The sequence below is a fragment of the Sphaeramia orbicularis genome, chromosome 17 (assembly GCF_902148855.1).
Source record: "Sphaeramia orbicularis chromosome 17, fSphaOr1.1, whole genome shotgun sequence".
Classification (NCBI taxonomy): Eukaryota; Metazoa; Chordata; class Actinopteri; order Kurtiformes; family Apogonidae; genus Sphaeramia; species Sphaeramia orbicularis.
Genome location: NC_043973.1, coordinates 25,186,567 through 25,209,245, shown reverse-complemented (window position 1 = coordinate 25,209,245; position 22,679 = coordinate 25,186,567). Strand labels below are relative to the sequence as shown.

At 36.5% G+C, this 22,679-nt stretch overlaps 2 protein-coding genes and 1 long non-coding RNA gene across 5 annotated transcripts in view; 1 reads left to right on the top strand and 2 right to left on the bottom strand.

Moving 5' to 3' along the window:
* Nucleotides 1-146: 146 nt before the first annotated feature.
* Nucleotides 147-12,412, bottom strand: LOC115437947 (tetratricopeptide repeat protein 39C-like). 2 transcript variants are annotated; one of them, XM_030161352.1, is made up of 14 exons: nucleotides 11,872-12,404; nucleotides 9,112-9,160; nucleotides 8,375-8,503; nucleotides 8,113-8,227; nucleotides 5,728-6,133; nucleotides 4,720-4,888; nucleotides 4,534-4,627; nucleotides 4,345-4,452; nucleotides 4,152-4,261; nucleotides 3,945-4,068; nucleotides 3,720-3,817; nucleotides 3,522-3,626; nucleotides 1,576-1,614; nucleotides 147-908 (listed from the first exon to the last, which is right to left on the bottom strand). In XM_030161352.1, the coding sequence occupies exons 1-14, from the start codon at nucleotides 12,015-12,017 to the stop codon at nucleotides 819-821; spliced, it is 1,782 nt and encodes a 593-aa protein (XP_030017212.1). In that variant the 5' UTR covers nucleotides 12,018-12,404; the 3' UTR covers nucleotides 147-818. The 2 variants fall into 2 exon arrangements, with proteins under 2 accessions (XP_030017212.1, XP_030017211.1); XM_030161351.1 differs by having other exon boundaries at nucleotides 3,522-3,817; nucleotides 11,872-12,412.
* LOC115437950 (uncharacterized) lies at nucleotides 1,831-3,824 on the top strand. The gene is made up of 2 exons (XR_003938000.1): nucleotides 1,831-1,917; nucleotides 2,259-3,824. It is a non-coding gene; the product is annotated as an uncharacterized LOC115437950 (long non-coding RNA).
* Nucleotides 12,413-15,246: 2,834 nt separating the features above from the next.
* The window catches only part of LOC115437039 (laminin subunit alpha-3-like), a 98,255-nt gene continuing 90,822 nt past the window's right edge, over nucleotides 15,247-22,679 (bottom strand). For both annotated transcript variants that reach the window (XM_030160114.1, XM_030160115.1), the window contains 7 exons: nucleotides 21,894-22,074; nucleotides 21,652-21,810; nucleotides 21,401-21,566; nucleotides 19,931-20,085; nucleotides 17,582-17,675; nucleotides 17,378-17,497; nucleotides 15,247-16,395 (listed from right to left, as the gene is read on the bottom strand). In XM_030160114.1, the coding sequence (XP_030015974.1) occupies nucleotides 16,250-16,395; nucleotides 17,378-17,497; nucleotides 17,582-17,675; nucleotides 19,931-20,085; nucleotides 21,401-21,566; nucleotides 21,652-21,810; nucleotides 21,894-22,074 (1,021 nt within the window). In that variant the 3' untranslated portion in view covers nucleotides 15,247-16,249. The remainder of the gene's footprint in view (nucleotides 16,396-17,377; nucleotides 17,498-17,581; nucleotides 17,676-19,930; nucleotides 20,086-21,400; nucleotides 21,567-21,651; nucleotides 21,811-21,893; nucleotides 22,075-22,679) is intronic.

Below are 22,679 nucleotides of genomic sequence, written 5' to 3'. Positions count from 1 at the left end.
TTAAATTCTAAGGATGCATACCAAAATGAACGTTAGTGTAGTTGTAGGATAAAAATTATCTGTCTGCTGAAAACAGTGTATGCATAATTACCTTAGTGGTAGTATATTTTTTTAGTAGTGCAGTAGTAGATAAAACAATAAGCCAGTTTACAATATTCCATTTTATTAGTTTAAAACAAACAATATAAAGGAGAACTTGTTTACAGTAAAGAGTAGCACTGTGCAGGTAAAACAACTAGGTTGGCACATCTTTTAAAATCTGCATATTTACACACAGTAAGTGCTTAAAAAGTAGGGAAGATACTCCAAATGCAAAATACTCATGCCTGTGTATTAGTAAAGCATGTACAACACTAAAGTCAAGTTCATTAACAAACACTGAGATGATGATGCCGGACTCTGAGTCGGAGGCCGAGTCATTCATGTAGATTGCTTTTGTCATTTAATACTTATGTGCCTTTACTCTAGTTAACCTGACTTGTGTTCACATGAGAAGTGGAAGCAATATGACAGATCCCTTTAAAAACCTAAATTATATTAACGTTTAACCTAGATTCTAGTTTTTAACCTAAACATTAAAAACCCGATGTTTTGATTCATTGTGCAGTCCAGTAACAGATCAGTAAAACCCATGATGGAATTTCTATCCATCAGATGTGCACTGTTGATATTGCACACAGTAAAAATACAAATTGGCTCAGAATAATAAAAATAAATAAATAAAAACAAATGCAAACGGTGAAACGTTAGTGCCCAGTATGGCACTGTGGCTTTTTCAGCGACATCAAGCGCCTGTTTGAGTTGCAGGTAAAAGCTGGTCAAGGAGGAGCTGCCGCCCGCATCGAGGCAAGAGCCGAGTGAATACGAACATGTAGCCTGTTCTCAAAGTCATATCCGGCAAAATCCTCCTGAAAGTGCAAAAGACAAAAAGTTGAATAAGACAAGTCATATTCAGTTAGTGTTTTGTTCTCTGACAAGCTTTGCTATTCATTCCAGACAAGGCTCCACAAGCAGTTTTAGGGTGGAGCCAGGCCCCTTTATGAGAGTTACTTGTTATAAATGAGGCTTGGCATCAGTGTTGTCACTCCAGTCTTTTACTAAATAATGCTATTACCTGATCACTTGAGGTCAGTGAGTGCATGGCTCAGTCTGAGTGGTGAAAGAGGTTATGTACATCTAAAAGCAATTTAATGAGTGTAAGATTGAAAGCTCGGAGCTTTCACTGCCTAGAGATGCTTTAAACATTCCAATATTGCTCTGTTAAACAAAATCAGATCATACGCGGCACGGTTTCCTGAATATGGATTGAATTTTAATTTTAAGTCTCAGTCTGGGAAACTGAAAGAGCATCTCCACACAGATGAAAAATAAAATTACACAGTAACCAAACAATGAAACTGAAGATTGGAAAACTCTACAATTAAAATCATTTCAATGTTTCAACCTTTCCACCTAAGACATTGTTTTTAGATTTGGTCAGAAAAAACAAAAAAAAGTAAAGCTTTTTTTTGTTCATTCATATTCATAGATCTTGCAACCAAGTACTTAAAATTCTGCAACAAAGATCTACAGTACCTTAGCCTGAAGCATTAGCATCCGGCCCCTCCCTGCAGACTGGAAAAAAGACAGAATTAAATATTTAGACTGTGCAACCTGTCTCAGGGCATCTACAGGTATCAGAATAAATGCTTAAATTTAATGTTAAAGGCCGAGTTTCAACAGATCTTTTGTTTTTTTTTAACTCAAGCATTGGAGATAAATATGAAGATGAGCCGTGGATGAACGTCTCATTTTATGAAGCCATGTGGTTATCAAAGTGGGTGAGCTCAGTCTACATTTTGCCAAAAGGTGAAGTGCATGTATTGAGGAAGAAGACTATTCAACAGTAGGTTTTATAGATGGGCATTTAATTAGTTTGTGGAGGTAGAGCAGGTCATCTAATAACCGAAGGGTTGGCAGTTCGAATCCCACTCTATCCTAGTCATGTGCTGTTGTGTCCTTGGGTAAGACACTTCACCCTCCTTGCCTCCAGTGCTGCTACTCACACTGGTGTATGAATTTGTATGAATGTTCGGTGGTGGTCGGAGGCACGAATTGGCAGCCATGCTTCTGTCAGTCTGCCCCAGGGCAGCTGTGGCTACATACATATGTAGTTTACCACCACCAGTGTGAATGCGAGTGAATGAATAACGGATCCACTGTGCACACTTAGAGTATGCATTCATAGAAAAGTGCTACATAAATCTAATCCATTATAGTTTGTAAAGTTGAATACCCAACCCAATTTACATTCATTATTCATGACATTATTGTTAACAGGTTAAACCCAAAACAAAAAAAACACAACAAAGGAATGGTGGACCACAAGTATACCATTTTTTATTAAAATACATACAATAAGTGCAAAACTTAACTGGTATTTCTAGACAATATAAAAACGGTTTGGAATGTGATACAATATATTTTAACATTTACGTACTGTCAAACAAAACCAAAGCGAGTTGGATACTTGAGATAACACCAACAGTGTAGTATCTCAAATAAAATAATAATGTACCCTGATCTGTTTAGTCCTGTAAAGTCAAACTAATTCTTTTAAATAAAAACAAAGCATGTGTACATGTTCATAAGATAAGAAGTATTCTGCAGAAACAGTGCCATGAACATTACTTTCACCTCTTTATGAAGTAAAACCCCCAACCCAAATAAAAATTAGATGTCGTCTGCACTTACCATTTGGACTAATCAACTAATCATTTATTCACTTAGCAGAATTAAAGCTTTTAGTTAGATAAAAGGTCTGTGGCAACTAAGACCTCACAATAAAATCTGACTACAAATTCCAACTTAAGACTATCGATTACAGTTTTGTTGAACTCAATTGTGATCGGTCAGTGACTGTATTCTATGCTTTATTATTTCTGTATAACACACCATTGTTACCAACCATAAAATCTAACACTTAAATTTAGCAGAAGCAATAAAATGGTTTCCAGTCAATCATTTTTATATCAATGTTTTTGGTAATTATTGAATATCTTGAGTAAACAACCATGTAATAAGCAGTTCAGTGAGATGATCATGATCCCTTCAGGGAGATAAGGACTGACATTAATGTGTTGCATTTTATTTCTCAATAATAAAAGGCTCCAAGAAGATGTTTAAGTATTAGTGTTAGCAGAACGTAGCTCTGATAATGGCAGATTGTTAATATTGCACTTATCACCTGGAATTGCTGAACATGAGGGAAAATAATTACTCAAAGCTTAAAACTGCAATTAGAATCAGCTACATTTTTGATGTTTCAGTCCTAAATCTATTTATTCATTAAGTGATTTGAGTGTTTAGTACTTTGATATAGATGACCAGTTCAACAGGTATTTAATTTAATTCCATCAGCGTTTTAGCCAATTCCTCTTTCTACCTCTATTTGCTGTTCATTATGCCTGAATTACCTTGAAACCTTAAAATTAAAAAACTTAAAATTTAAGACATTTTCAGGACACAAATAGACAACTTACCTCTTGATTGTTCAGTAACACACAAGCCAGTTCATAACAGGAGTACGGCTGAACGTAAGAGTTGCTCAGGCGGCCCACCTCATCCCTTGCAGCCAGTTGGAAATACTGGAAAAAAAAAAAATCAGTGCAATGTGACACGATAGACCACCCATATTCCAAAACTCCAAATATTGTATTACTAGTAGGACATGAAAGTACCTGAATGGCATCTTTGGTGTTATGAAGACATCTGTTTATGGCACCGAGAAGCAGATTCTTTAAGCCTGTAGATGATGCATCTTCAATTCCCTGTAAAACTAAGCAAGAAAAAAATACAATTTGAGTATATTCAGTGACAAAAACACAAGGCGACAAAATAATACAACATGTTAATATGTAATGGCAGTCTGTCATCAGTGATCTGAACCATGTACAGGCTGGTACCTTGTGCCATTGTCTGCAGCTTAGATGTGCAGCAGTTGGACAGAGCTTTCCACAGATACAGAATCTCAATCACAGACAGGATGCACAGCTCTTTGGTCAGACTGGTGCTCCGGAGCTTCTCAGCCTGATACAGTATGCGCACAGACACTCTTTATGATCACTTCAACTTAAGATTTACAAAAGCTAATCAAGCAGATATTTACTCACCCTCTTCATGGAGAATAACTCGATCTGATTATTCTTGCGTTTGAAAAGTCTTTGAACATCCTTGAAAACTGTAACAGCCCCCTCCAGATCTCCAGTGGCTCCTTGGCACACTACAAAACACCACAATATATAATATTGATTAGAGCCGATACAGAACTGCCCTGGAAGCCTACTTCATCAGACTGCACAGTACCTCCGGTTAAATAGGCGTAGTAGCACTGAGACCAGCGAGACTCGTTCTTCAGTCGCTCAAAGGCCCTGTAGGCTTCTCTGTAATTCAGCTCAATCATGCTGCACCACCCTGAAATGATCAACAATCAGACATTATGAAACAGACTAGAGCTCAGTATGGTGTTTGGAAATCAGAGAGGGAAAATAATACCTATTTCATATAAACACACGTGTTGAATCTCCCTCTGGCCCGAGGCCAGATCTAAGGCATCACTGAAGGATGTCAAGGCACTGCTGATCTGGCACTAGAGAGACCAACTTTATGCAATAAGTTTCAGGATAAAACAACAGGTTTCCAAATCGTTGATGATAATAATGGTTCTTTAAAGTGATTCACCTCAAGGCGTTGAACTCTGCCTTTGAAAAACATAAAAAGGGAGGAGTTTGGATACGTTGCCTCCCTTTGTTGGAGGATGGATTTGGCCTCCATTAGACCTGTCTGTGTGTCTGCTCCATCTAGAGCAAAGAAGGGCTGCACCACTGTGTGGTACCACAAGAGGGCCAACCTGTAGGGAAACACACTGTCAGTATCAATTAGTGTTGGAAGGTTATATCTGAAATGTAAGAGGCAGAGATTGCTTATTGTTAAAAATTGCATTACATTACAACAGCAATAATTGATGTGACTTTAATTATTTCATCAAAGCAATGAAATATTTTGAGACCGACTACATTTTAATTACTTTTTCTAATAAATGATCTATATCAGTAATAAGCTGACATGTTCTTACACACTGTAAGCTAATGTTAGACACTTTTCGTATTTCATTTGAAAAATACTGATACACTTCCAGCACCGAAAGGCATTTTCATCCAACAACACAGCCAACCGCCTTCACATGGCTGGCTGTTACATTCTATGTGTAAGCTTCACACCAAAGGGAACAGATTCAGGCCTGACACCTTTGTCATCATCAACAACACTGGTAACACTACTTTCATACTGTAAAAAACTACCACCATATTCTAGAAACACAAATGAAATACAAATCATTTATTATCAAGCATGATCAGGCAATTAGTCCATTATTAAAGATGTTGTCAGTGAGACCTAAATGGATTTTTAAGCACTCTGTTGTTGATATTTTGTAATATTCATCAATACAGCTGACGAATTGTTACTAATGAATAGTCTGTCAATTAAGTAAAAGTAATTTTCATTTAGCAGCATGATTAATGTTAATGCCACCAACACACTGTGGTACATGATCACACAAATAAGACGTCTCCTTTCCTTCCTGCACAGATTAGGTTTCCCTTCTTTTATCTTATTATCCACAACCGAGATCATGTTTCATTTGCAGCTAGAATACAGATACGCAAACATACTCACTCACGTACTCACGTAGCTAAGGGCGCCTTCATGTCCTTACTTTCACTGGCATATGTCAGCGCTGACAGGCCTTGGAGACGGTCACCAGGGAAACCCAGGAGGTTGACAATTTTCAGTAGGTGCGGCGGCACCATTGAGATGCAAAGATGGAAGAGGCCGTAGCCAAAGCTGACGGAGCCTTTTAGACGATCCAGAGCCTCTGAGCTGACGCTGTCCGGTCTGTGTGATGGGCTGGGCCCAGGTGAGGAGGCAGAGTCATGGTTGGAAGGATCAGAGGAAGATGACAGGGTTGGAGATGCTGATACTGGCTGCTCAGACGCCCTCCTTCTGTGGCCCTCCTGAAGGTGTGTGATGTCACTGTAACATTTGTTATACATTTTCCAGGCTTTACGGAGGATCCAGCCTCCTTTGATGTAAGCTGGTATGAGACAGAAATGTAGGCACAGAGGTCAGATATAAACAAATATAAAATGGATATTGTATCCATCTGGTAGGACAAGGTTTTTGCAAGCTTCAGTAAGATTAATTTAAGACTTTTCAAGATGATTATTAATGGGGTTACACAAATACTGATATTCCTAACTCTCAACAGCAAAAGGGAAGTGATATACCAGAGGACACTTCAGAGTAACAAAACCACCAATGAATCAACACTATGTATCCACAGACTGTATCTTACACTGAACAAAGTATAAAGCTCATTTTAATCATATATCTGTCTTATTAAAATCATGAGGTTTTCATCTCCAAACAAAAACTCATAGCCAGTTATTTTTACAGTTGGTCAAAACAGCACTGTGTCTCATAATCATCAAGTGCTGTTAGCTGGTAGTTTACATTATAGCCCTGATAGCTTAGCCACAGTAAAACCACCAAGCACCTGTTTTCCCATACAGTTTACATTGTCAGAACAGTCCCAATTTAGTCTGGACTGTAGATCGACGAATGGTGAACTTACGGAACATAATAGTATCTTATAATAACTTTGTACATTCATAATCCTCATAATCATACTCCTGTAGAAAAAACACTGAGAATTTCAGCATCAAACTTCATTCCTTTCATTTAGAGCTGTGTCCAGTGGTGAAAACAATAGTGATTCCAGTCTTTGACTGTAAAAGTTATTTCTTTTGGCAGTTCTCATCCCCTCCTGTTACTTTCTGATGCTTTGGTCAAAGGCAAACCATTAGTTTTCATCACCGTTGGAGACCGCCAAAGTGACTCATTACTCCCTTTAGTGATCACATAAATCCACTGGAACAGGATATGAGTATATTCAGTGCTTATCTCTACAATCCAATACATTGTCATCTTTAGCCTAACTTCAGAGCTCTTTATTGTAAACACTTTTATGATATTTTAGGTCTTTTTTTTTTAACCCATAAAGACCCAAACATGCATAACCGACCAAAACCATCTACAGATCTAAACTGTTTAACACCTGTTGATCCACTAATTCTATCAATACATGTAAATAATTGGTGTAAAATGCAGTTTTTCATCTTTTCATGGTCATCAGATATGAACCATTTGGACGCACAGAGGCTCCGTAGTGAACATGGAAGCACCATCATGTTCTACAACATTGATTCACCAGTAAAACCCATGGAGTTGGATCAATGACAGTGGTTGGAAATGCTTGGTTTATGTTCAGTTAATGATAGATTTTAATGAAAAAGTCACTTTTTCTGCAGTTTTCTCTGTTTCTGATCATTTCAGTAAATTAAATACAGGAAAATACCTGATTTATACTGATAAAGTACAAAATACAGAGGATATTACTGTAAATAAATGGTGGTAAATCACTTAATGAAGGTTAGATTTAGAGACAATTTTATTTAGGAGCTGACATAAAAGTAGTGGTCTTTATGGGTTAAATTTGACAGTAAAATTACAACATAGCTTGTTTAATGCAATGTAAGGCCAATTTCCAACCCCATTGTGAACACACAGCTTTAGTGGGTGATGGCTGGTATTTGCTAGGGGTTTCTTTTATGGTCGCTTAACATTTTTTAACTTCTCATGTGCCTGCATACCCAGGGTTCCTAATCTGATTGTTTTCTAGTGCATGAGGCTTCAGATGTGTTCAAGTTTGATATTCAACCAAAAAAATATATTCAACATATTTTTAAAACTCATCAAAATTATGTGTGCGACTTTAAGGCCTGAAATTTAGATTAGTACTGGGAAAAACTAGCATTGTGATTCTCTACACACTCCTCAAATTATGCATGAAAAGCACAAAAAAAAATTGGAAGATGATGTGTCAGCCTAATTTGACTTGGCACATCCATATACTACTAAAATGCTGTATGCTTATATACAAACAGACAGATGGAAAGAAAACCAATAATGTGCCTCATAGTCTCCATGGTGAACCAACAAAGGTTCCCTTACCCGACAGCTCTTGTTTAATGAAAGACAGCACTGCGAGGTAAACCTGGCAGTCTGCAATGATGATCTGTCTCTGAAGTCGCTCGACCGCAGCCACTCCTGACCTCTGAGAGTCCATCTGCCCACACAAACACCACAAACATTAAAGACTGATGGGACAAAAGAAACCCTCAACATCACAAGACGTATTCAGACAGACTGCATTTAGCTCTATATACTCCACCATACATATTCGATTCATTCAAAGACTCAAGTGTCTACTCACGCTCCTCTTGATCTTGTTTTTAATGGTTTCAATGACTCCAGTGTTTTCACTCTCACACAGCCGCTCTGTAGCCTTGAGATCCTCAAAGGCCATCTGCATCTTCTCCTCTTCAAATGTCATCATGGCATTCTGCACAGAGGCGGCCAGATAAACATCACTGTATGACATTACATTCATAAAACAGACATGCAATATTCAATAGCCAATCAATGCTGACAATAGATTTCAATCCTTGATTTAATTTTTGGACTAACCCTATTCTGTTTTTTAAGCTTCCATGAGACTTTTTTTTTTTTTTTTTGCATAAACAGGTCAAAGATGTATGACATGTAATTGTTTTACAAACTGTATAGTTGAAAGGAGAGTGAAAGGAACAAAATTCTTGTACATTGTTCTTCATCATGTATCCCTTGTTCTTTTTGCACTTACGCCTCATTCTCACAAATCTGCTCCTGACTTGAGTTTTTAATCTTTACATTACAGACAAACAGAACACTATGTGTTTTAGTGGAAACCCTAACTCATAAGACGACCACTTAGTCAGTCACACTTCTCTTTTAGTACTTCGTCTGGTTTTGTGCCCAGCAGTGACATTAGGGGAATTCTTGAAACGTCATTATGAAACAAAACTACTTTTGAAGTGCCATTTCTGAAATTGTTTTGTTATTTCAGCACAATTAAAAGCAAAACAGTAGCAGACAACAACAAGAAGTTTAAGATGTGTCATCCCAACTCACCAGGAAACTGACAAAACTGGCCCCGAAACTCATCAAAGGACTGTGGTTCCTGGAACAGTAGATAAAGATAAGCAATGAATGGCATGCCAATGACAAATCTAATCAAACAGGTAATAGATCTAATGGGCCTAGAAAGAGTTTATGGGTGGGGTGAAAAATATGTGTTAAGCCTGTTCGATGCATTAGACACTGAAGTGATTCATTGTGAAGTAGGAACAGGTTTAGGAACAAAGGTTAGGTCAGACAAAAACAGGAAAGCACTAAAATTTGCCTTTGATTGGTTGCTTTTAAAAGAATCTCCTACTCCCTCAACCCATAAAGACCTCGCGCTACTTTTGTGAATATAGATAAAATGAATTTTCCATGTATATTTAACCTTTCTTAAATGATTTATCACCATTTATTATAATATTATCCTCCTTATTTTGCATTTTTTCAGTGTAAATCATGTATTTTCCTTTTTAATTCACAGATCATGTAGATGTTCATAAAAACTCAGATTAAAGTTGAGGGTTATAACAGAAAGAGAGAAAACTGAAGAAAAAGTTACTTTTTCAGCAAAGATATTGCTAACTTAATGTAAAAACAAGTGTGTCCATCTACTGTCATTGATCTAACTCCATGGGTTTTACTGGTGAATCAATGTTGAAGAAGATGACAGTGTTTCCCCGGTAACTACTGAGCCTCTGAACTTCCAAATGGGTCATATCTGATCACCATGAAAAGATGAATAACTGTATTTTACACCAATTGCTTACATGGATTGATAGGATTAGTGGTTAAGAGATAATACATATTTTAGACCAGTAGATGTGTTTTGGTTGCCAGAAGCTGTTTGGGTCTCTATGAGTTAATGTAACAAACAGGACTTGACAGTGCATTGTACCAAAAATATGCCTCATTCAGGCAATGCCAAGCTCATTCTCAGTTGCTGTGTGTGCATTTGTCACTTCCCTCAATCATTTTTGCTGATGCAATAGAAAGAGGATGACACCTAGTGCTAAATGCAATTAGCGGGAGAAATGACATTTAAGCTGTCACCAGGGGTCAGGACACATAGGGGCTGCCCTTCTGTAACATCAACATGCAACTTGAAAGCAACACTTCCTGAGATATTTGAACCTCTGTGAAGATGAATATGCTGCAATGAGGAGCCGTGACAGACAGAAAACACATTTCTTCTACATAACTTCATACTTTACATTCTATACTGTTCCCTAGTTTCACCATATTTACAGTACTGTGCTGAGATCTGGGGTAACAACTATAAGACCTCACTACAGCCACTAACTATTATTCAAAAAAGAGCAATTCGGATCATTCATTATGTTGGCTGCCAGGAACACACAAACTCATTATTCTTACAGTCAAAATTACTCAAGTTCACAAACATTGTGGACTGTCAAACAGCTCACATAATGTACAAAGCTAAAAATAATCATTTACCAACAAATATACAGATATTATTCAGTATTCATGAGGGGGGTTATGATTTAAGGGGGAAAATTAACTTTAAAATTCCCTTAATATGCACGAATAGGAAGGGTTTTTGTGTTTCTGTCAGCAGGGTGAGACTGTGGAACAGATTCAATATAGAGTTAAAGCAATGTCCAAGCATGAAAGAATTTAAAAAGAGGTACAAAGACACAATTTTTCAGAGGTACAGGGATGAGGGAGGGCTTGGGGATGACTGGGTGTGATAAAGATGTACAAGTATGTGGTAAGTGTGTGTAAATATATGTATAGGTATGTATGTGTGTGTGTATATATGTAGGTGTATATATCTGTGTATGAATATGTATTTACATAAATGTGTTATTGTATTATGTGTTTATGTAAATCATATTATATTTGTTCATAATAATATAAAGCCAGAAACCTAATTATTTACTAGTAAGTATCAGTCATATTATGGCATAGTGTATGGATATGATTAGACTAGGAAGGTTATTACTGTTATTAATTATATAAGGAGAAGGGGTGGGAGTTTATAAGTTGTACTTCTTCTCACTCCTTTTTGAATATGTATTATATGTCTTATGTTTAAGTGTTTTGTTTATTTATTTTCTTCTGTTTGACATTCATGCTCGAAATAAATACATCAATCAATCAATTAATAAAGTGATCTATGTAGTTTTTTTTTTTTTTCCTTTCTTTTACACATTTATCAAAGTGTCTTTTGTGGAGGAAATGTTTAAGCTCTCCTCCTCTGGACTCATGTAACTTCCAAGACAAAAGGAGAGTGTTTTACATCTATTTTTTAGAGATCTAGAAAAATACAAGTAAAATCAAAGATCATTTTTAGTGAATGGAAACTGCTGATGTGTTGTGCAGGATTTTGCCCTGGGACATATTTGGTCAAAAGAAGCCCTCTTGCATACAGTACAGTTGAGAATGTATCATTGCAACAATAACAGAATTATTGGGTGGCATACAGTGAGTAAGTAGCTGGGTGTGGATATTTGCTCAGGGTATCCAAACATGATGAATCCTGCTTGTGACCTGATCATATGGTACTACACTAGACAAGCGTGACAGAGATGCTGGTGTTTCTTGTTGCAAGCTAAGCACAAGCACTGCTGAGGGGAGTAACAGATATATATATACAGAGGTTCTACTTTCATAGCAGCTGTCCACATTAGTTTGGTGCACATAACATTTCAGTTCCCCTGCAGAGAACCCATGAAGGCGTCCATCAGTGAAGTGTTTCCCTGGTGCTAAAATGACAGAAAGCCTGTTGTCTCTGAAGCAAACACAGACCTGTAAGCTCTGAACAGCTCGTCGCTCTCCTTGAAGCCATTGTTGAGGAGCATATTGATGCCTTTCAGTGCCAGTTCTGCGTCGTTGATATGCTCCGACTTGTCTTCCTCCAAGCTACCCGGTGTTGGTTCTGTCGGGTCCGCCATTTATTTATCCGATACCGGAGCAGAGGAGCTGAACGCGGACGAGGAGGGAGAGAGGGAGGGAGGGCGCGCGCGGTGTGTCTGGGTAGTTTACTTACTTACAGCCTCAGTAGTCTCAGCCAGTTGCGCAGTTTAAGACGAACACACTCATAGTTAATATTTCACCAGAGACGACTAGTTACCGAAGACGTTCTTTTAACTCAGGGATACCTAGCATGAGTGTGTTAGTAAGCGGTTGTCCGGCGGTGCAGTGTCTGTTCTGTTCCGTATTCTGCCGCCGGACCGGTGGGTTGTGTGTTCTCGTGCAGACAGGAAACCTGCTGCCTTCCAGTGCCATCGGATTTTACCCTTTTCTAATAAAATCACAAGCAACTAAAACGTGTAACACTAAAAATAAATAACACCTGGTCCGAATTAAGGTTCAAAGTATACACTGTGTTTTATTTTGTTTAAATTCTAAAGTTTTGTGTCATTTTGAGCTATCTACATAAAAACAAACCAGGCTTTACTAATAACAAGAAAGGCAACACCAGAGTGGGCGTGGTTAATTTTGCTTGAGGTTGAGTCAGCCAATAGGATGTGAGCTGAGTGATGCCCAAATCTGACAAAAATCCAAAAAAGTCCCTTGTTACTAGTTTCAGATTATGGATCTAGTACATGAACTCAGAGAACTACCACGAGGTGTTATTACTGAATACTTAGCATAAATTAATTTATGTTTGCTCCACTTCCAAAACCTATGTGCACTGGCAAGAAAAAGTATGAGAACCTTCTGAAAACTGTACCAGATGTGATACGATCTGAGTCATAAAGAGAAACCCAACACTAATCTTAACCTCATACCACACAAACCATTTTAATGTTCATGTCTTTACTGAACAGAGTTGTTAAACATTTATAGTAATGGAAAAAGTAACTGTCTGATCCATCATTAACAAGACCATAAACATCTGTCATATTGGAGGGAGGTGGCAACTGAGATAAATAAAATAATAGGGATGGATTTAGATTATTCTTTTGTTACCTTATATCTTGGTAAAATACCAGAAACAGTCCTTCAGAAGGATAAATACTTATTGAAGATAATTTTGGCAAGTAGTAGGAAAGCTATAACCCGAAAATGGTTGCAACCTGACCCTCCAACTTTGGACCTCTGGCATGGGATTATTAAAGAAATTTACTGTATGGAGAGACTTACTTTTGCTTTAAGACTTGAGTTGGAGAAATGTTCTGAATGCTGGGAAAAATGGATTGTGTACACACCTTGATTAATACAACCATAATAGTACAATGATGTATATGTGCATGATGTAAAAGAACATTTCATTGTTTGTTCTTTTGAAAATTAATAAATAAAAAGTAAAAAAAAAAAAAGAAAAAAAAAAGACCATAAACATCGAAGTAAAACTACTGCAGAATAGCTTCAGAAAAAAACGGTTTTCCACCATTTAGAACAGGGGTCTCAAACTCGTTTTCTTTCAGGGGCCACATTCAGCCAGATTTGATCTCAAGTGGGCCGGACCAGTAAAATAATAACATAATAACCTATAAATAATGACAACTCCAAATTTTTGTCTTTGTTTTAGTGCAAAAACAAAACAAAACAAAAAAAAACATTAAATTAAGAAAATACTTACTTTTATAAACTATCCAAACAAAAGAGATGTGAATAACCTGAAAAAACTGAAATTCAAATAAAAATAAGTGCAATTTTTAACAATATTATGCCTCAATTTATCATTTCTACATGTGCATTATGGATCAGATCTACAAAGCCACAAAACATTTAGTAACAGGCAGAAAACTGTTAAAACTGTGCTTAATTTTCTTTAGACATTACAGGTTGTTCATATTTGTTCAGTTTATTCACATTTTATTGTTACAGGATAGTTTGTAAATGTAAATATTGTCATAAATTAATGTTATTTTTTTGCACTAAAACAAAGACAAAAATTTTAAGTCATTGTTTATAAGCATAATATAATATTTTTTTCACATCAAATCAAGAAGACAATTTGGAGTCATTATTTTTTGTAGGTTATTATGCTATTATTTTACTGTAGATCAGATTGGTCTGTATGTGGAACCTGAACAAAAATGAGTTTGACAGCCTTAACTGTGGAATTTTTGTACTTTGCAAATTCATCCCACGGGCCGGATTGGAACCTTTGGCGGGCTGCATTTGGCACCCGGGCCGCATGTTTGAGGCCCCTGATTTAGAGCAACCCATTGAGAGCCCAGACCTGAATCCAGTATAGATGCTGTGGAATGACCGCAAGAGAGTCACTCATACCAGACATCCTAAAAAAATAACTGAGTTGAAGCAGTTCTGTGAGGGGGAATGGTCTGAAATTCTTCTGAACAGCCGCTTATTGCTGCCAAAGGAGGATTAATCTGTTATTTAACCCAAGAATTCACTTACATTGGTCTACTTTTTTTCTTTTCTTTCTATTTCTTTTTTTAGATATTATCTTCCTCAGAGATCAAATGTGCCAAATCTTGCATACTTTAATAAAATGAATTAGAAAACAAACAGCAAAAGTGTTGATAAGATGATGTTTTCAATGTATAGTATTATTACACATATTGGTCTATGTACATTTATACAACAGATTTATAAATCTTCCACTAGAAAGAACCTATAAAGTGAATGTATTGTAATGTGCAGAACAGTGTTTTGAAGTAGATCTGGTAGCTCTTAGACAAACAGTCCTTAAGTAAAAACCCATTCTCTAATTAATTCTCAAAATTTCACATTTTGGCTTAAGACTGTATCTTGTAAACTACAGCCTACCAGCATTTTTGACTTTATTTTTCCTTATTAGTGATTCAAACTTAACAGTTTCACTACTTTTACTTTGGAGGCATTTTACTTCTATACCAGTGTTACTTTTTCCTGCAGCGCTATGAGCATTTAATAGCAAAAAAGACATGAAATATTATAATTGTTTGGTGTTTAGGTTAAGATAGTGTTTGTCTTTACTTGTGACTTAGATGCAGATCAGATCACATTTTATGATTCATGCAGAAAATTATGTATTTTCAAAGGGTTCACATGCTTTTTCTCATCAGTGTGATACCATTATGAACTCTATTTTCTAAACTATACATGTTGCTATTACACAAGAGTGAATCAGACACTTCACTAATTGTATATCTTAAATAATGAAGCAATGTGAATCATGGCCATAGTCACAAATCAAAAAAAAATTAAGACTCATTCAAAGCTTACGGCACTGAGAAGTATTGCATTTATAAAGAACAATAACTGGACAAATTAAAAATTGTTTACAAATCTGTGGTCACAAAACAGGAATGCAGATAAAACATGTCCAATTATCATGCAATAGTTTTTCTCCTTTCACAATATCATTCCATAAATCTACAAAGCAGGTAAGTAAACACTTGTAGGATAATTTAAATGTGAATTTCAATCACAATATGTACTGTATATGGGCTAAATGGTCCCAGTGTGACTGACCTGAATTTTTGACGCTAACTGTAGATCTAACTCCGTTTTGGTTTTTATATCAGTTATTTCACTGACAAGTAATGGTCCACAAAATCTATCATGTGCAGATTTTTGCGTCCATGACCCAGTATAAAGAATAAATGTCCATAAAACCATTTAACTCGCACTTGTTTTCACAAGGACATGAATTTACAGTAGCTCATCAAACCCTGAAAATGTCACTGAACTGAACAGTTTTGGGTGTAAACTGAAAATTATTGTAATGCATAGTCTAGAATCTAACAAACAAAAAACAGAAAATCAGCTTATAATGTTGATCTGAACAAAAGCACCATCAGCAAAGGCATTTCATTTGATTTCTTAAAGTGCTGGTTTGCTCATATTGCAGCTCTGACCAATCACAAGCATATTCAGTAGCATTTGATTGTCGACAGAGAATAAATGAGCCAACACATCAGACTGTAAAACACTTGTTAGAAAAAAGCATTCATGAATTGGTGCCATAATACATGATTTTATCACAAAATAAATATAAAAATGCTTAAGAGAGCAGCAAATATTATGAACATGTAAGCTGCTGCTCACAACTCAATTATACACATACACCCACATACACAGACACACACGGAAGTACAAATAAAACACACCAGTAATATGTACATTCTTACACACAAACACATTCTCTTTCTCGGTAACAGATTGCACATGGATGGTGGTGGACGTGGTCCCAAGGTTTGGTAAAGATGCTGTGAGACACACTCATTTAACCCGCAGGACACTCTTTGAGGTTCACTGGACCAAACACAGCCGTCAGTCTGTTGAAGGAAACCGAGTCCCCGTTGATCCTCATGTCCTCGATGCATCCCACGAAGGATGACGTGACAGGAAGTGTCTGCTGTTTTGACATCTCTGCAGAACAAAGGCACAGATTGTGAACTGAGTAAAAGTAGTGAAACATAATGTCATTAACATAAATAACAATGAAAACAAGTGGTGCCTGGCATAACAAACCCCTACCCCTCGCACATATTGTAGCTTATTTTGGCATCGATCCAGCTGATGTCATCATGTCTATGCATGTGCTGATGTCAGCATATCAACTGCTTCTATATATGTACCAAGTTTGAAGTAAATTGAAATGCAATTGATGTTTTTATAGACATTTGAAATTTGCTCATTATATGTAAATGGGAGAAAAAAAAAGATTTTAAAAATTCATAAAAAATTTGAACATTGACCTACTTTTCCCAAAATGTAATTACATCTATTATGGGTCACTGGTAATCTATAAACACAATTTGGTATGAATTTAACCCATAGTTTTGCTGCTACAGACATGTGACTTTTTGCCCATTATAAGTAAATGGAGGAAAAAAAGATTTAAAAAATTCACAAAAGATTGAAACTTTGACCTATTTTTCCCAGAATGTAATGAGACCTATTCTGGGTCACTGGCAATACAGATGCCAAATTTGGTTTAGCCATGGCTTTTAAAAACATACTAAGATTTTATTCTGTGAACTGTACACACATCTTCAGTTTCTGTTACTATAATGCACAATTGTATTTAATAAAAAAAAAGAAGTAAATAGTAAAACTGTAAAAAAAAAAAAAAAAAAAAAGGAAAAATAGAAACCAAACTGAAAGACAAGTAGTAAGTAAAAATAATTACGAATGAAAACTCTATTTCTAAAATGTCTAAACCTAATATTATTACTCTCATCATCTGCTGACATGTTCTGTAACTGGTAACTGCTGCTATCACTTCAACACATACAGCATTTATGTCTGTTGTATTTTAATAGGCTTTAACTACTACATGACCCTTTCTCATCTTAACATTTCTTAAGATGTCAAATAACAATCAATACTGTTGTGAATTCTTCCTTACCAGGAATGCCACCCACATACAGGGGGTATTTGGTCAATGATGGGGTGGATAATGGTGGTCCAATCTTATAATTATCCACTGTATCCACATGCAGTTGCACAACATTTTTCCTCTTGATTACTAGAAGAGACAGACATTTTCTATCATTGGATGCATCAAGGTTAAGTAACAGCTGTAGATTTAATAAATGAGTATTGATTTTACCTGATATTTTATGAAATGTTCCATCACACAGTGTCGTCTTTGGCTGCACTGACACCATAAACTCTCCTTTTCCATTATTCACTTCTGCCACTACCTGCAAACAGGACACATCCAAATGAAGTGTTTTAACTCATATTTGTAGGAAGTGTATGTCAAGATAAAGTCTGGAATAAATGTAGAATCATTTTTAGTGTGTTATTTAAGCGCAAAGAAAAGAAAAACAAGAGCAAAGACCCAATAGGAGCAGATATGAGTATGTGTATATTATAGAAGACAAGTGGTGTGTGTGCATGTATGTGTGTCTGGGGATTCATACAAAATCCAGAAAGAGCTGACTACTGCAGTTTGGCATACTTATGTATTTTTGGCCAAGGAACAGACTAGCGAAAACGACAAGATGATAGGACCAATATTTTGGGAGATATTAGTAATTTTGGAATACAATAGCCTTACAATCATGCTGCTATACCCAGAACGCTTTGGCGGTGACTGCTGGACAAATGCAGTACAGCATGCATGAATGCACATAAGCATACAAACTACCATATCTAGAACCTGTGGATCCCCATGGGTCAACGCATTAGTTATACATACAGTAATAGACTTGTTTAACAAATAATGCCATCTTCTTTGCGGCTGTTTTTTGGGGCAACAGCATCAGAGCCAGTGACGCCAACAGACTTCATTAACTTATCAAGAAGGCTGGTTTTGTAATCAGTCTGAGGGTGGACAATTTTGAGACCATGATGGAGAGGAGGACACTAAAAAAACTCATCTCCATCACATGGACAATGATGAGCACCCCCCAGTCAGCATGTCAATGTGGGCCCCAGAAGGTTTTCATTTGGGCTGCATATAAGGGTCCCATTTGGGTCTGTCCGCAGTTTCCATGGTGGCCCCACATGTGTTTGCCCATATCAGAATCAGAATCAAAGATCTGAATATATCATATTATTTATTCTTCACACTAGTTATCCCACGATATTTATCTTTCATGTCATTTGCACTACTCCTCATGTTATTTGCACTACTTAAATTCTATGTTTTATAAATATCTTAGTTTGCAATACTTTTTATTTTTTAATATAAATAACTGTGCCTTTTACTGATATTTGTTGTTGTTTTACTGATATTTGTTGTCTGTCCGTAAATTCTTGCACTGAACCTGAGCTCTACTTCAATTTCATTGTACTCGGGACAATAATGATAAAGAGATTCTGATTCTGAGACGGGCAAACACATGTGGGGCCACCATGGAAACTGTGGACAAACCCACATGGGACCCTTACATGCAGCCCAATTGTAACCCTTTTGGGGCCCACATGGACATGCTGGCTGGGCCTCTCCACCACACACTGGACAGACAGTGGAGCACCTTCTCAAAAAAACTGCTGGAGCTCCACTGTCGAATAGACAGACACAAAAAAATCTTTCCAAAAAATTCCATCTCATTCATTTCATTTGTTTGTTTATTTTGAGCATTTACAAAATGCATGCAAATTCAAAATTCTAAAATCATTCTTCTGCACTCGAAAAGGAGTGGGAAGAAGATCTCACTCTATAATAACTCACCTCTGTCTGATATTTCTGGTGCCTCTGCCTCCTGGTGCGGATGGCTCCCTGAGACAGCGCCTCCTCTTTTACTTTCTTTTACTTTTACTTTTACTTTTATATTTTTGTTCTGGTCTACCCGTGCTCAGCCAGTCTTCTTAAGTATGTGTGAGCTTGTGGGTTTGCATATATATGTGTGTGTGTGTGTGTGTGTGTGTATGTGTGTGTGCGGGTGAGTGGGTGGGTGTGGGTGGGGGGGCGGTACAGATTTTTAAACTGATATGTAAAGCACTTTGTGCTACAGTTTTTAATGTATGAAAAGTGCTATATAAATAAAGATTATTATTATTATTATTATTATTATTATTATTATAAATGCATTTGCGCTCAAGTGTCATTTTGCACCTTCCCATTTGGAATGTTTCAAATCGTTTTGCACCTTGCAGGTCTATTTCAGATTACAGTTATTACCCAGATTCTACCCAGATGTTTTTGTACTTCTAATTTATTATGTAGAGGGTTTGCTCTTGTGTTGTATTTCTTTTTTATTCATATTTGTTGTGGTGTTATATTGTTATTGTATGTGTGTCATGCTGCTGCTACACTGTAATTTCCCAGTTCTTTCTTTCTTTCTTTCTTTCTTTCTTTCTTTCTTTCTTTCTTTCTTTCTTTCTTTCTATCTATCTATCTATCTATCTATCTATCTATCTATCTATCTATCTATCTATCTAAATATATATGTCACCTCAGCACAAATATTCTGAGTAGCGATGTTGCATTTAACTGAAGCTGGCATACCTCTCCTCTGAGCATGTAGATACTGAGATAATGGCCCATCACGGGTTCATATCGGTTCAGGCTTAAATCACCAACATGGAGCAGCAACCCAGTCAGGTTCCTCGGTCGAATATTGAACAGCAGCTCGAAACTGGAGTCAAAAGCAAACGACTCATCTGAAATACACAACACAGTATCATCAGCATCAGTACAACATCTATAATCATGCATGGATGTTTACAGAATGAACAGACAACCCTGACATCTACATATTAATTAATAACACATTTTCCTCCTATAAATCAGACTCTTACTGACTTTACTTACGGATACATTTTTTTTTTGTCTTGTGATAGTGTGCATGAGGGAATTGGTGTGTGAATAATTTCGAAGGAATTCTACTAAACCCGTAAAGACCCAAACATCCACCATTAAACAAAATCATCTACTGATGTAAACTGTTTAATACCTGTTGACCCACTAATCCTATCAACACATGTCAATAATTTGTGTAAAATGCAGTTTCTCATCTTTTCATGGTCATCAGATACGACCCACACTTGGTTTAAGTTAATTTATTAATATATTTGCTGAAAAAGTTCATTTTTTCCCAGTGTTCTCTGTTTCCTATATTACAGTCATCAACTTTAATCTGAGCTTCTATGAACATCTACATCATCAGTAAATTAAATACATGATTTTCACTGAAAAAAGCAAAATACAGAGCATAATATTATAACAAATGGTGAAAAATCACTTAACCCACAAAGACCCAAACAGCTACTGGCAACCAAAACCATCAACTAATGTAAAATGTTAAATAACTACTGATCCACTAATCCTATTAATACATGTAAATAATTGGTGTAAAATTTAGTTTGTCATCTTTTCATGGTCATCAGATATGACCTATTTGGATGTTCAAAGGCTCCATAGTGAATGTAGAAACAGGCATCTTCTACAACACGGATTCACCAGTAAAACCCATGGAGATTAATAAATAACTGTGGATGGAGACACTTGTTTTTACATTCAGTAATTGATATATTTTACAGAAAAAGTAACTTTTTCTTCAGTTTTCTCTGTTTCTGATATAATAACTCTCAATTTTAATCTGATCTTTTATGAACATCTACATGATAAGTGAATTAAATACAGGAAAATATATGATTCTCACTGAAAAACTGCAAAATGCCGAGGACAGTAATATAAAAATGGTGATAAATCACTTAAGAAAAGTTAAATATAGAGAAAAAAACTTCTTTGGAACTGCTACTTAAACAGTGCTGGGTCTTTATGGGTTAAATATGCAGATGATACTGCTGATACTGTTTACAGAAATAATTGGCACACTCTATACTCAAAATCAGTCTAATTAATTTGTAGAGTAGAGGGTTTGATTCAGTGTACAGCAGGAGGAAACTATTAAAATCACTCAGAATTGCTCCATCTGCCAGATTTATCAGGGTGTTTTCACAGAAATTCACTCACTGATAATAACATATGCTCCATTCCCTGAGAAATAAGCCCCTTTTTGTGTTTGTCCCTCGAAACAGGGGCCAGCACCGTGGTTAGTTGATGGATCCGTCATTGGCGCTCCGTTCATTTTGAAATTGCGGACACAGCCAGACACACTGTGCTTTGGTAAACCTTTCCACTGAAAATAACACAGTAAAAACAGACATCTGAAATAAGGCATTCCACTTTGTTGTGTATGTGTGTATTTGTGGTGTTATATGTACCTTTAACTGTTTGTGGAGGGATTCTGGGACGCTGCCCAGGTACACAGGTGACATGAACTGCTGCATGGATGTCAGCTCAGCATTTGTCAGCTGACCATCCAGGGCTCGGATACCATCCACAACCAAGCGGAATTTTTTCTTTTCCAAACTGAATATGACCTATAGGGCAACATATTCACCATTAACCTCATGAATACTTAACTTTATTCTGTGATAATCAGAATAATGTCGCATCCACTGACCGAGTGCCACTTTCCATCACTGTACTTCTCCCTGTTGAAGATCTCCCTCTCTTTGCCTACAGACAGTCTAATTCTACCTTTGGACATGTATAAAGCAAGATGTGAGCGCCCTCCTCTGGTAGCAGTGAAGAACAGCAGACCTTCCTGGGATCGAGTCCTGACATCAACAGAAAAGTGTGGTCTGGGAGGGATGAAGAAAAACATCAGCTTCAGTAAATAATAAATTCAGATTGAAAGATTTATTTATGAAGGGAACACATGTAAATTCATTCCTAAAATGTATCGCCTGGTGTTGAATGAGGGCCCAAAGCCAGGTTTGCATAAGTCTAGAATGAAATTGGAGTCAGACCTTAACCTTTTCATGTATAAGTCATTCCAGTGGACAGTTATTCTACAACTGTTCTCTTGTATATTCATGGGTTTTGTTGTTTTAGTTCCATATCACCCAACACAGTGGATGCTTATGCACCATCTCACAGCCTGACATTCATATCATTACTGTAACTTTGCTGTTCTTGATAAACCTAATCTGCAGTGATATGTTTGAGTGTAAATCAATTGTTATTTGTTAAACAAGAAGGTTTTTTTTGCATATTATCTCGATGAAGTGAGGAATTACTAGCATTAGAATATGTTAAAATGTGAGAAGACATCAGATTAGCGGTATTAAACATGTTTTTATTCCATTGTTTTCATATCCCTCTCTGATATTGGGTTTTAAACACATGTTTCTTTACTTCAAAAAATTTAATGCATAGATATTTTTGTAACTCCACAGAAAAAAAA

Coding starts and splice junctions, on each gene's coding strand:
- LOC115437947 (XM_030161351.1), bottom strand. CDS start 12,017: ATGGCGGACCCGACAGAACCAACACCGGGTAGCTTGGAGGAAGACAAG. Junction 9,161..11,871: donor GAGCTGTTCAGAGCTTACAG/GTCTGTGTTTGC, acceptor CTACTGTTCCAG/GAACCACAGTCCTTTGATGA. Junction 4,889..5,727: donor ATGAAGGCGCCCTTAGCTAC/GTGAGTACGTGA, acceptor GTTTCCCTACAG/GTTGGCCCTCTTGTGGTACC.